The sequence below is a fragment of the Sander lucioperca genome, chromosome 1 (assembly GCF_008315115.2).
Source record: "Sander lucioperca isolate FBNREF2018 chromosome 1, SLUC_FBN_1.2, whole genome shotgun sequence".
Classification (NCBI taxonomy): Eukaryota; Metazoa; Chordata; class Actinopteri; order Perciformes; family Percidae; genus Sander; species Sander lucioperca.
In genome coordinates, this window is record NC_050173.1 from 24,076,799 (window position 1) to 24,090,412 (window position 13,614).

Below are 13,614 nucleotides of genomic sequence, written 5' to 3' on the forward strand. Positions count from 1 at the left end.
TTCTCACCTCTGGCAGCAGTATACAATGCATGTGCAATAGAACAGTATACCCTTTAAATCACTGTGTGTAAAGCTGGGGACAGACCTGAAGGCTGACTGTGTTATGTACTGCTGCATTTCATTTTGTATCTGTGTCCTGTGCTGTTTGTTTAGTGCTGTTCTATCACTGTATGTATGTTTTCAGTTTGACCTGCTAAGGGACTGCAGATGACAATTAGCTTTAAGCTAATTCTGGTACAATACATCAAATGGTAACACGTATGTTTAATATTGTTCAAGGTCCTGTACAGATAAAAAATAAAAATAACTAAATATGAAATAGCTGAAACCTATGAAGACTGGACATCCACACCTAATGTTAGTACAAATTGAAAGACTAGTGTAGAGACTACAGTAAATACAAAGAGAACACAACACAATTATTTGAAATCCTGCATTATGGCACACATAATATACTACGCAAAAATGAAAATTACAGGAATCTACTAAACTGATCCTTGCATTCTGCTGTTAGTTTTAGTTGTTTAGTTGTTTGGTAGAGTGTATTTAAGACTGCAGTGAGATGCTCCGTATGAAAATACAAGTAGAGATTTCCTCAGCCTGGCTGCATCCTTTTATTGCGTGACCTGGAGAGGCCATGTCAACACTCTGAAATAAGGAACACAGAGAGCTCAGGGAGCACAGGGAACCTCTATGTCATAACGGATGACTGGGCATGACATTTTAACAGAAAGGGTGGTAAACCTTTAGAAGACAGACCACACTCCAAACTGCATATATTGTAAATTAATTAAACTAGCCTCTGCGTATAGTAGGAGATAAAAGTAAACATTTCTTATGTTGCATACTTGTGTTATGTTGTATTTAACATCAATATATCAAGTACTTGTGATAACTTTGAAACCAAAGCTGTACATTCTGCATTAACATTTTAGACAATGGGCAGCATAATTGGTGGCTGCTCTATCACAACAGTGATAGTTGATGCTGCCTAGTGCATTTTTCATATACCCTGATTCTCTTTTTCTCAAACATGAAATGTTTTGCTCACTTTGCCTGCACTCACATTGCCTGGCATTACACATATATTATGCATACATGCAACTCAAGAAAAAACCTGCTATTTTGCTCTTTTCCCTTTAGTCCATGGTTCTCCTGCTCCACAGTCAACGGCAGTACATATTTGATTTTGACTCTCTGGACCGGCTTTCTGCTGTCACGATGCCAAGCGTCGCCCGCTACACGATGCAAACCATCCGTTCAGTGGGCTACTACAGGAACCTTTATCACCCCCCAGAGAGCAACGCCTCAGTGGCTGTGGACTACAGCGAAGACGGCCTCCTACTGAGAGTAGCACATCTCGGCACAGGCCGTAGGATCCTGTACAGGTACCGGCGGCAGAACAAACTGTCAGAGATCCTGTATGACAGCACAAGGGTCAGCTTCACCTACGACGAGACGGCAGGAGTGCTGAAGACGGTCAACCTGCAGAATGAAGGATTCATCTGCTCCATCCGTTATCGCCAAGTGGGTCCACTGGTGGACCGGCAGATATTCCGCTTCAGTGAGGATGGCATGGTCAATGCACGCTTTGACTACACCTATGACAGCAGCCTGCGTGTCACCAGCGTGCAAGGCGTCATCAACGAAACACCACTACCCATCGATCTATACCAGTTTGATGACATCTCAGGAAAGGTTGAACAGTTTGGGAAGTTTGGGGTGATCTACTATGATATCAATCAGATCATATCCACTGCCGTCATGACCTACACCAAGCACTTTGATGCCCATGGACGCATCAAGGAGATCCAGTATGAGATATTCCGCTCACTTATGTACTGGATAACTTTCCAGTATGACGATGTGGGGCGAGTCACCAAACGAGAGATCAAGATTGGCCCCTTTGCTAACACCACCAAGTACAGCTATGAGTATGATGTGGATGGCCAGCTCCAGACTGTGTACCTGAACGAGAAAGTGATGTGGCGCTATACGTATGACCTTAATGGAAATCTGCACCTGCTGAATGCAGGAAACAGTGCAAGACTTCTACCTCTGCGCTATGACTTGAGAGACCGTATCACCCGCCTTGGGGATATCCAATACAGAATGGATGAAGACGGTTTCCTCCGTCAAAGGGGAGCAGAAATCTTTGAGTACAACTCCAAAGGTCTCTTGGTGCGGGTCTACAGCAAGAGCAACGGATGGACCATTCAGTATCGCTATGATGGACTCGGACGCAGAGTGTCCACCAAGACAAGCTTGGGCCAGCACCTGCAATACTTCTACGCAGACCTGAGCTACCCGGCTAGGATTACACATGTGTACAACCACTCCAGTTCGGAGATCACCTCACTCTACTATGACCTCCAAGGCCATCTGTTTGCTATGGAGATCAGCAGCGGGGAGGAGTTCTACATTGCCTGTGATAACACCGGCACACCTCAGGCTGTCTTCACCAGCAATGGCCTCCTGGTCAAACAGCTCCAGTACACAGCATATGGCGAGGTGTACTTTGACTCAAACCCAGACTTCCAGCTTGTGCTCGGGTTTCACGGAGGACTGTATGAACCCCTGACCAAACTACTGCACTTCGGGGAGCAGGATTATGATATAATGTCTGGAAGGTGGACTATCCCAGATGTCTCTACTTGGCAACAAGTTGGCAAAGAGCCAGCTCCTTTTAATTTATACATGTTCAGAAATAATAACCCCATCAGCAAAGTCCATGAAGTGAGAGAATATGTTGCAGGTAAGATTTATTGCTATTAATAGTGATTATTAGAGCTGCAACAAATGGTTATTTTCATCATTTATTTTTCTACAGATGAGGCTCTCCATGAATCATTGTATCTATACAATGTCCATTATAATAGCATATTCATTATTTTTAACTGATCATTAGCCCAAATATATTCAGTTTATAATTTCAAACAAAACAGATGTGAAAGATAGAAACTTACCAGTTTCCAAAAAAGGTTGCCAATCAACAAATTTTGGGTTATTAGTAGCTGCACTAATAATATATATGTGTGTGTGTGTATTATATATTAATTTATATAATAATTAGCATAACTTAGCAGTGTTACATTTTTGAAGCATTTAAGTGACAAGTATGAAACTAGTCACTTAAATGCTCAGTGTTCAAGAAATTGTGTTTAAAACCTTTTTTTTCTCAATATACAGTATAAAAGTTTAAATATTTTTTCCGATAAACATTTATGATGCAGTACCTAAAAGCCTTAATTTATTTTTATTGCGCAGATGTGAACAGCTGGCTTGTAACCTTTGGCTTTCATCTTCACAACACCATTCCTGGGTTTCCGGTCCCAAAGTTTGATTTAAGCATGCCATCCTATGAACTGAGGAAGAGTCAGCTCTGGGATGATCTGCCGGTGAGTAAAATGTATAGCTTTCGATGCATGTGGTACATAAAATAAACAACTTCTTCAGACAATATGCTTTTGAAAGTGTAGGGGATCGGACAGACAAAAAAATGTTCATTGTTTTTTTTTTAAGCTGCCATCTCTTAATTGTATTGCTATGCATTTCATAGAATATAAATTTTAATTGGGTCATATTTGCATAATAATACGCATAATAAGTAAAATTGTACTTTCCGCTGTATTGATGTGTAAGTTTCCAGTAGAACACATTTTAACACTGTTTAACTTTGAATCGATTGAGGCTATTCATGCTAGGCTTCTTTGGTTAACACAAAAAGCTGTAAAATTGTCGTCGGGGATTTATCTACTTTTGGCTTGAGAACACAGCTTAAAAAAGGCCATTATCTTAGAGGAGGATGAGAAACTCTCTGAAGCAGAGCCGTAGCGGGTTCTAAATGGCCTGCAGAGTCAAGTTCTGCCATGTTCAGGCGTTAACGTTTCACTGCACTTTCCCTACAGTCTATCTCTGGGGTCCAGCAGGAAGTAACCAGACAAGCTCATTCTCTCTTGTCATTCGAGCGGCTGCCAGAGGTCCATCTCAGCCGAGGTCGTAGAGGTGAAAAGTCTTGGCTGTGGTTCTCGGCGGCAATGTCTCCCATCGGAAGAGCCGTTATGTTCGCTATCTACAAGGGAAGCGTTCACACTCATACGCTCAACGTGGCCAGTGAGGACTGCATCAAGGTCGCAACGATCCTCAACAACGCTTTCTATTTGGAAGACATCCACTTCACTATAGAAGGACGGGACACACACTACTTTGTCAAGCCAGGCCTCCCAGACGCCGACCTTGCTGCGTTGCACCTCACTAGTGGACACAAGACTCTGGAGAATGGTGTCAATGTGACGGTTTCCCAGTCCACCACAGTCATGGATAGTCGGACTCGCCGTTTCGCAGATGTGGAGATTCGTGCCGGTGCTCTAGCTCTTCATATTCGCTATGGATCCACAGTGGACGAGGAGAAAGCGCGGGTTGTTGAGCTCGCCCGTCAGCGCGCCCTTGCGGGTGCGTGGGCAAGAGAACAGCAGCGAGTGCGAGATGGCGAGGAAGGAGTCCGTCCTTGGACAGAGGGGGAGAAGAGGCAGCTTCTGAGTAGTGGGAAAGTTTTGGGGTATGATGGGTACTATGTGCTCTCCATTGAGCAGTACCCAGAATTATCAGACAGCACTAATAACATCCACTTTCTTCGGCAAAGTGAAATTGGGAAAAGGTAACAATACGAGGTGCATCTTCTGCCAAAGAGACTTGGTTTTGGTAGAGACATACAAGTGGACAAAATGAAAAGCAACTGAATCAAAGGTTGCTGCTATGTAACCCGAGTGTCGTGTGTTTTTGTAAAAAACAACAAAAGAAAGAACAGAAAAAAAAATACAAGGGGTCAAAAGCAATGCTGTGCATTGTGACCTAGGGACTACAGAGTAAATGTATAACTACACAAAGCCTTAACATGGCAATTACAGGTCAGTTCCTCTGTTGCACAAGCCTTTTAGACTCTGGACTCTGAAGCAGAGGAATAGTGGTGTCTTTCGGGAAACAGTGAGCTGATTTAGGTGTTTTATGTTTTGTTTTGTTTTTTCATCAAGAAAAGTCTGGTTCAACAGAAAGTATAATAGGAGCAAAGGAAATGTTTACATTATGCATATCTGCACTTCTCTAGAAGTACGGGGCTCGAGAGTTCACACTCCTAGAGCAAGCGGTGCCCTTGAGCAAATGTTTGTTTTTAAAATCAGAGACTTCTGATGTTAGAGATAGCCTCACCTAACAACCACTATATATACCAGATTTAGCACTGTAAACATCAAAAAACATCGAAATGTCTTATTCTCTTTGAGATGCTTTTAAACAGAAAAAAGAAACAGTTTCCATGTTTAAATACCCAATATTCATTGTGAAAAAAAGTACAGCAAAAGGTATGAAGAACTCTGTTGGGGGGGCACAAATGTGTCTTGAATAGCACAGGGACACCATGTTTTGTAAATTATGCAAGAGTTTTATGGCGTTTTCTTTTTATAAACCGAATCAATGTATGTATTAGTCATATTAACAGTAATTTATGTTGTGTTTATACATGACAAATAAAGTCCAGCTGATTATTTTTTTTTTTTTTTTTTTTTTTTTTGTCAGACAAGCTTTTTTTTAAAGTTATGTTACTCCTAATATGGCTATGTGGGGCTTCTTCACAGTGCTCTGTTTAAGTAATTAACAGAAACATGTGCATGTAGTGACAAGTATTTACAAGTGGTGATGTATCTATAACATGCCGTCAACTATTATTTCCACTAAATTTAATGTTTATTGGGCATAATGCCTTTTGACCTGGCTTCCTGTCCAATGAATATTTCATCAACACAAATATTTCATGAACCCATCTCACATAAACAAGGTTACAGTGGATCCAAATATAGATCACATCCATGTTTTCAGTAGTTATACTTTATTTGAATGTTAAATGCACTCAAGGATTAAAATGATATTGGGGTTCTTTTTGGTGTGTTGTTCTTTTAAGAATTGCCTTTTTGTTATATCACTAATCAACTGTTCAGTTTTACAATATGAGATGTGAGAAAATGTATTAGCTGGCGGGTTACTTAGACACTAATTTGGATATCAACAATGCTTAAAGACTTTCCAAATAGTTATGTATGCAAGGCCTCAGTATTCAAAAAAAAGAAAAAAAAATTACATTGATTATTAATACAAAATAATAACAAATGCTTCTTCTGAGCTACAAAGTCAAAGAAGCCAAATGCGTTAATTTGAAGTCAGCTGGTTAAAGCTGCTCTGAACTGAAGTGTGTATATTGTAGCTGAAGATATTTTAAATGCAACTTACTTGAAATAGAAAGTTGCCTATCTACTCAGTCTCTCACTTTTAGGTGTAAGTATATGTGTGAACCTTTGATAGCTCAATTTTTAAAACTACATTTGGGTTATGATCAGCTTTCCCACACTCTAAGTTATTCATCAAAACAGGAGTTGTGATGATGGAATTCATAATTCTGAAAACAAAGGGATTTCTTAAACTTCAAACAGCATTTCAAACCATGGGTGCATAATATTCTTTGCTCAAAGCTTGTTTTATGGTTTTGTTTTTGATCTCCCTGCTCCTGCATCCTCCAGATTCTTAATATAGTTTCAGAAATGGAACAATGTTTTATGACATACAGAGCTCAACAAAGCTAAATCTCTTTGAATGTTGCTTAGCTCAAAATCTGAAATACATTCCCTGTGAGTTACTGTCTATTGTTCCTTCACAGTAAAATTACAGTGAACTTATACAAACCCCCATTTGTTTTGATATATCCAATTTAGTGAGTTTCAAACCCCACCAAAACCCTGCTGAAAAATCTTTAAGTAAAAACTCAAGCCAAGCATTCACATCTTTCATTCTCTTAAAAGTCCTCTGATGCTCCCTAGTGGTACATATAGCATAGTTCAGAAAGTCATCCAGTCCTTCAGTTGACTGTTTAATGTACACACCATGCAGCTGCACTCTTATAATAACAGCAGCCATCACTGTACTTTCAGAGAGGTCAGAAAATAGTGCTGCCTTGAGCTCAAACTTAAAATAATTCATTCAAATTATATTTTAGCATGCCAGGTGTTGGGGGGGGGGACTAAAAATCACTTCTGGATACTCCAGGTTAATTTAAAGAGACATCAAATAGAATAGATAAATCGCTAATATTAAGATGAACCGCAGTACTGCTGCAGTATCACACTGTGTCCACAGTAGGCACTGCCAAAGAAACATTGCGGCAGTGCAACTAGACCGACTTCAAAGGCTGGTATAAAAGAGATGGCACGACTTTGCAAGAACATCAAAGACCTGAAAGCATAACGCAATAACCAGATCAGAGCGATGGAAAAAATGAAGCATGTTTCATAATTCAATTGAGCCTCATTTTATGCACGTAACACAAACGGAGCCATATGGAATCACACTGCCAAACAAATGATTTTGAAGTCTACATGTCCCAACCTGGAGTCACAATCAAACACTGTCATATATATATATATCATCAAAGATGATGCTTGACTTTGACGTCATACAGCTTGCATTTATCAAGGGAGTTAATTTTGGACTTGTTTTAAATTTTTGAAAAGCTACTCCATTCAATTACAAGCACATGATGTTGAGCTGAGTGTAAGGAAAGCTACAGTTATTCAAAGTGAAGTTGAGTTTACAGTAGTAATTCAGCGATCATTGATGTAAAAATGTGCAGTCAAGTGCATCAACCGAGCTGATTAGATAATAATGAACACATGAAATAGTCAACAGATTGGGCTCTCTAATGAGTTTCTAGTAAATAAAAGTGTGTAGCTGATTGCATCTCCAAGGGCATCACACATTTTAAATGTGGAATTGACACAGTATTGACAAAATAAATGAAAACTACTACAATGAAAAGAGCACCTGCACTCTAAATATGACCTTCTAATTATGTTGTTACATTCTGCCTATTACACAAACCAATTTACTGGAAAGGAAAAAATAACACTGTGTCTTGCATGTGGAGATTTCTCCACATGCATGTGCCAAAAGTCAGAAAAAAACTAGGGCTATGTTTGAACTACAGACGTCCAGAAAGGACGACAGTCTTTCTTATGGTCACAGAATCATTATTTTATCTTATCTGGACATAAGCTTCGCTCTGAACTTTGACATAATCTCTGATTTCTTGTGGACACCATCTTCTGATCTTGACATAGCCTAAACTGTTATTAGATGATCGTCAGATACAAAAATGCATTCTGATACGATAATCATCTACAAACAGCAATCCCTACCACTTACGTTGCCACTCACTTTGACATCAGGTTATTATAACATTATTATATTAAGTTTCTGTGAACAAACACATAACTATGTAATATTTTTACATAATAGTGTTGGTAGTTAGTTTACTGTTGCACACGTCACTGTAATGTTTCTATAATATTCCCATAATGTAGAAAAATGGTTAGTGTACAATATAGTTCAGATCAAACATAACATCTCTGGCTGATTGCCGTTTATCCATTCAATTCATTTTTGTTTCACTTAATTGTAATTATACTTCCATTATAATTCTGAGTGCAACCTGCTAAAAATAATGAAAGCTGTAAAGGTTACGTTATGTGTTAAATTGATGTAAGAGCCATGTAACTGAAGTATGTTTTACATACTTTAATTACCTTACCTCTTAGTGTAAACATGTACAACCAGAAATAGGGATAGTGTTATTTTTTTTTTCTTTGATTATATCTGATATCTGATAATCATATTTGATCCTCAGAACCTTTAAACATTTTTATCTCAACATCTAATTGAAATGATTGCTAGAACATTGGGTTAATTAAAGTTTTTTGAGCATAATATGATCATAATAATTATGAGAAAACAGTGAATTAGAGTAATAATTTCCTCCAATATTTATTGCCAATAGGGTGGCTAGAATTACGGCAGAAAGAGTAACATGCACATCTTACTATATGCCAATATATTTAGTTAATTTTGTCTGATTTTTCTGTTCTTTTTTTCTACATGTTTACACTTTAGTGATAAATGCATAGATTATGTGTTGAAGCTTCTATAATGATGGTTTGAGAGTACAAAAAGTCTCAAAACAGTGAAGGTTGCCGACGGCAGGGCTGACATTTGGCAAACACAGGCAGCACAACTGCAGAGTTCAAGTACAAAGGGCACATAGAGAGGAAAACATTGCAATTTTCATTGGGGATTTTACATGGCAGTAAGGCAAAAACAAGCCACATCCCTGCTTTCTTTTAATCAGTGACTCACTCAGACCTTGGAGAAAATGCGTAATGACACGTGCGCCCTATCAGTGGGATAGACAGGTCTGTTAAAGCTGCAAAGATTTACACTGATGGTCTCATCTCGTCTCAAGCACCTCATCCTCTGTTCTCCCTCTCTCACTTGCATTCCATTCATCCCAGCTAAAAAGGAACAAGAACAAAGCATTCTGGGGCTGCTTTTCTTGTTCAGACTGCAGCTTCATATTGCTGGGCTTGTACCGTGTCCCAATTCAGAAATAGCTGCTTGTTATCATCCCTCTGATCTTCTGAGGACAGTTGCACATGCTGTTGGGACTTTACTGAGAAGTCTACAAAGAGTGTGGGTAACAAAAAAAAATAAGGGCGCTAATGATCTTATAGAGATTTAGAGAGAGTAGATTGAGGCTTCTAATTCTTACACTGATGAAACTGGGCTAACTGTTGTTCAAAAAGAATTTGCTCGATGCGATTGACAGTGTGTTGTGTTGTGTTGTGGTGTGGTTCGATGTGGCCAATTATGAAAGAACATTACACATTACTTTTTCAGCTCCCAACAAGCTTTGGATGGCCACAATCTCTGGCTCTAAAGGTATTTACAGTGTATCTGATTTGTCTGATTTACAGGAACACACACGCAAACACACACACAACACACACACACACACACACAAGCTCAGTGTGAGTTCTTTAACATTATGTACTGTCCAAGCACTCTCTCAATGACCTTAGCCAAAAAAGAAATATATACACTACCGGTCAAAAGTTTGGGGTCACTTAGAAATGTCCATTCCACTCCATTATAGATGGAATACCAGCTGAGATCAGTTGCATTGTTTTTTTAATCAGGGCAGCAGTTTTCAGATTACATTATGTGCTTAACTGCAAAAGGGTTTGTAGAAAGAAGTGGCTGAAGAAACGCTTGAAATTCCATGCTTTTTGGTCTAAACGTCATACCCAAATTAAAAGTGGTACAGCTCCCATATGCTTTGACACTCTGGGGTGTGCCTGACATCATTGGAAAGGTAACACTCTCAAGGTTTTGTTACAAGTGTCAGGGTGATTCTAGGCCTTATTGACACAAAGATACAGAGGCTAGAATGGAGGTTTTTTATTCAAGTCACACATCTATAAAATGATTAAAATACACTGCTGTAAACACATCTGACAGGTGACAGACAACACAGGGTATTAGCCACATGTCTCAGCTTAATACAGGAAAAGAAGCCAAAAGATTCAAAAATGGATTTTATATGATTTTCTTTCTACAGATATGTCTGTGCGTTTTTTTATTTCCATTTGAAAAGTGCAAAGAAAAAAGCCAAAAAACTACAAAATACAACACTTCTCAAATACACAAACACACCCACATCAATCACCTTTCCAATGATGTCAGGCACACCCCTGAGTGTCAAAGTATATGGGAGCTGTACCACTTTTAATTTGGGTATGACGTTTAGACCAAAATGCATGGATTTCAAGCGTTTTTTCAGCCACTTCTGTCTACAACAGTCGAGAACCCTTTTGCAATTATGTAAACACATGATCAGATCAGATAATCTGAAAACTGCTGCCCTGATTAAAAAAACAATGCAACTGATCTCAGCTGGCATTCTGTCTGGAATGGAGTGGAATGGAAATTTATAAGTGACCCCAAACTATACACTGCATCAGTTGTACTTTAAATGCAACAATGCCTACATGCATATTCCCTGTCAAAGAAATGAATAAAATAAAAAGTCAATTTAACATTTTCTTTTTTGAGCACCAGCTTACAGTAGAAATAAATTAAGGATGTGTTTTTATTACTGGTCAAACGAAAAACAACTCTTGGTTGGTTGTTGTTCAAAACACGCACTATCATCTTTAGATAGATTTTTCACTGATTATTTAGAAACTTTCATGGCAAAATAAAAAAAGAGATAGAAGTGACGTGCATATCAGGTTTCCCATCCAAGACATCAAACCTGTGATGCCAATAAATGCACGTACCTCCACGTCTGAGGCTTACATAACTAACTTCACCATTTGTAAGAGATACACAGGTATAAACAGCAAACCCTGGAGAGTAAACATTGAAGATAAACTGTGCAAAGAAGTTTCCTGAATACACCATTTGTATACTCACCATTTGTGAGTATAAAGGTCACAAGCAATAATAACACACTGCAAAAATGGGAAATAGCAGGTCTTTGAATTTACAAAAATGAATTTAGAATATGCAACGCAATTCATTTATATTCCTTTCAAGAACATGGTTCAATCATGTAGACTTCAGTTGTTTTTGAAGAATGTTAACTGCATGGATTAATTTTGCGTTGATTGAAATTGATTCAATTGAACATTTTAAATGATCAAATTAAATTTGGTCACTACCGTAAATGGTATATTTGAATCAAAGGGCGCCAGCAAGTGTAGGTGGCACTCCGGAACAGAAGGTGGCGGTAATGCGCTAAATGCCAACACAGTCAAACTGTCTCAACGAGGAAAACACCAAAACAAGAAGAATGTGAAGAAGAATGTTGAGTATGTGTTGATCGTGCAGTTCTACAGCAGCCATGTGTCGTCTCCGACACGAAAAAGTAAGTTAACATCAATCAAAATGATTTTTGTTAATGTTCATAAAGGTGACATTTTCATTAAATTTATGTTTTTGTACTGCATGTAACAGTTACAAAAGTCCGTTGACTTGTTTGTGCATAAAGTTATATTAATATATTGGTTTTCTTATAAATAAGTTAGCTAATACCATCACTACTTAGTTTAGCATTAATAATTGTGTTTCTCTGCTGACCCCCCCTGACGGTCCGTTCCTAACAACGGTATTTCAATGTAGCCAACGTAACGTCAATGGCAGCCGGTGAAGAGGAGCCAGTCTAGTGCAGCAGATTATTGGCGTATTTCAAGAGAATCGTTCAAATTGGTATACAAGCATGAAATTTGGCAGATACTCTCTAAGGGTCACTTTTTGGGAAAAAGGCGTTGGCCACCCAAAAATTCAACATGGTGGCCATTTTTTCAAGATGGCCGCTATTTCTGTCAAATACTCATTATGGCAATCATTCAAACAGTGATGTAGGCATAACATTTTGTGTTAGTATTCAACAATACTCTCTTAAGAATGTTTTTTTGGAAAACGGTGCTTGTCCCTCAAAAATTCAAGATGGCAACCATTTTTCAAGATGGCCGCCATTTCTCTTGAATCCTTACATCAATTTTTCAAATGGTGATGCTATCATCAAATTTGGTACAAATATTCTTCAAGGAACATTCTCATGGAAAAAGGTGTGTGCCACTCAAAAATTCAAGATGGCGACCATTTTCAAGATGGCCACCATTTCTGTCCAAGGGGGTAAGCGTCTCCTCACAACCCGAACCTCCTATGGTGCTATTTTGATGCTAATAAGCACTCACCCCCCGTTAGCATTCCATTAACTGCCATTCATTTTGACGCCACTTTGACAGCGAATAACTTTACATCTGAAGCGTTTAAAGACTATTTGTCCATTGTTTATTTCTAAAGAAACACGATAATGTATAAAAGGCTCCATTACCTTGTATCTCACGTTATGGCTCCGTAGCAGACGTTTTTGTAAAAGTAGGCTAACGATTGTGTCATAACCACGGGACGTACTGTCGCACAGTAGAGAAATTACCGTATAGTACAGGAGAAGCTCGCAGACAGTTTCGACTTACATTAGCTGTTTAAGTTGAATTACTAATGTTAACTATCATTTTAGTGATCAATAATTAGCCTGTGCCTATGTTATCTCCTTACATATACCTATGCTCTCCGTCTCTGCTAGATTGGGAATGATTGAGATTTCTCTTGGCACAGCTACCAGAAGACTTCCAACTTTCAGACACGTTGCTCACGGCACATTTACATCATCTCTCTCAGTTGGAGGCTGCGCAGTAACGCTTGGCGCTCACCGGAAAAGTGCTTCTAATGGCCTTCACTGGTCTCCGTCCAGAGCAACGGGATCTGTTGGTCCACTCTTATATACTGTCTATTTTTCTGTCAGAGCTCAATTTAATGTATTAAGGAAGGTTTTGTTTAATAGAGTGAACGTCATTACACAACCAGGGCACACTGGTGACTTCACTGCTGTGGAACTCAGCATGGGGTTCAGTGTCAGCTGATCTAGTTTTACTTACACTGTAGTTCTTGACTAGTAATAATAGTATAGCTAAGTTTAGTGTCCCAAATGCTGTCTAACAGCCCCTCATCAATTAGCTAGTATAGATGTAGTTAGATAGCCGCACCTGAATTGACAGGTTGTGCAAGCGTGGGAGAGCCGAGCCAAGGGTAAGCGGGGCCGTGATGTATATGTACATGACTTGTTCATGTATGCTTACCTGGAAGGTCTACAGATCACACAGGACTTACATT

The 13,614-nt window shown here is 39.0% G+C and overlaps 1 protein-coding gene across 6 annotated transcripts in view; it reads left to right on the plus strand.

The window, feature by feature from the left end:
• si:dkey-237h12.3 (teneurin-3) overlaps positions 1-5,931 on the plus strand; it is a 159,170-nt gene extending 153,239 nt beyond the window's left edge. For all 6 annotated transcript variants that reach the window (XM_031303728.2, XM_036000996.1, XM_036001001.1 and 3 more), the window contains 3 exons: positions 1,144-2,755; positions 3,268-3,398; positions 3,909-5,931. In XM_031303728.2, coding sequence (XP_031159588.1) covers positions 1,144-2,755; positions 3,268-3,398; positions 3,909-4,661 — 2,496 coding nt within the window. In that variant the 3' untranslated portion in view covers positions 4,662-5,931. The remainder of the gene's footprint in view (positions 1-1,143; positions 2,756-3,267; positions 3,399-3,908) is intronic.
• The last annotated feature ends 7,683 nt before the right edge of the window (positions 5,932-13,614 follow it).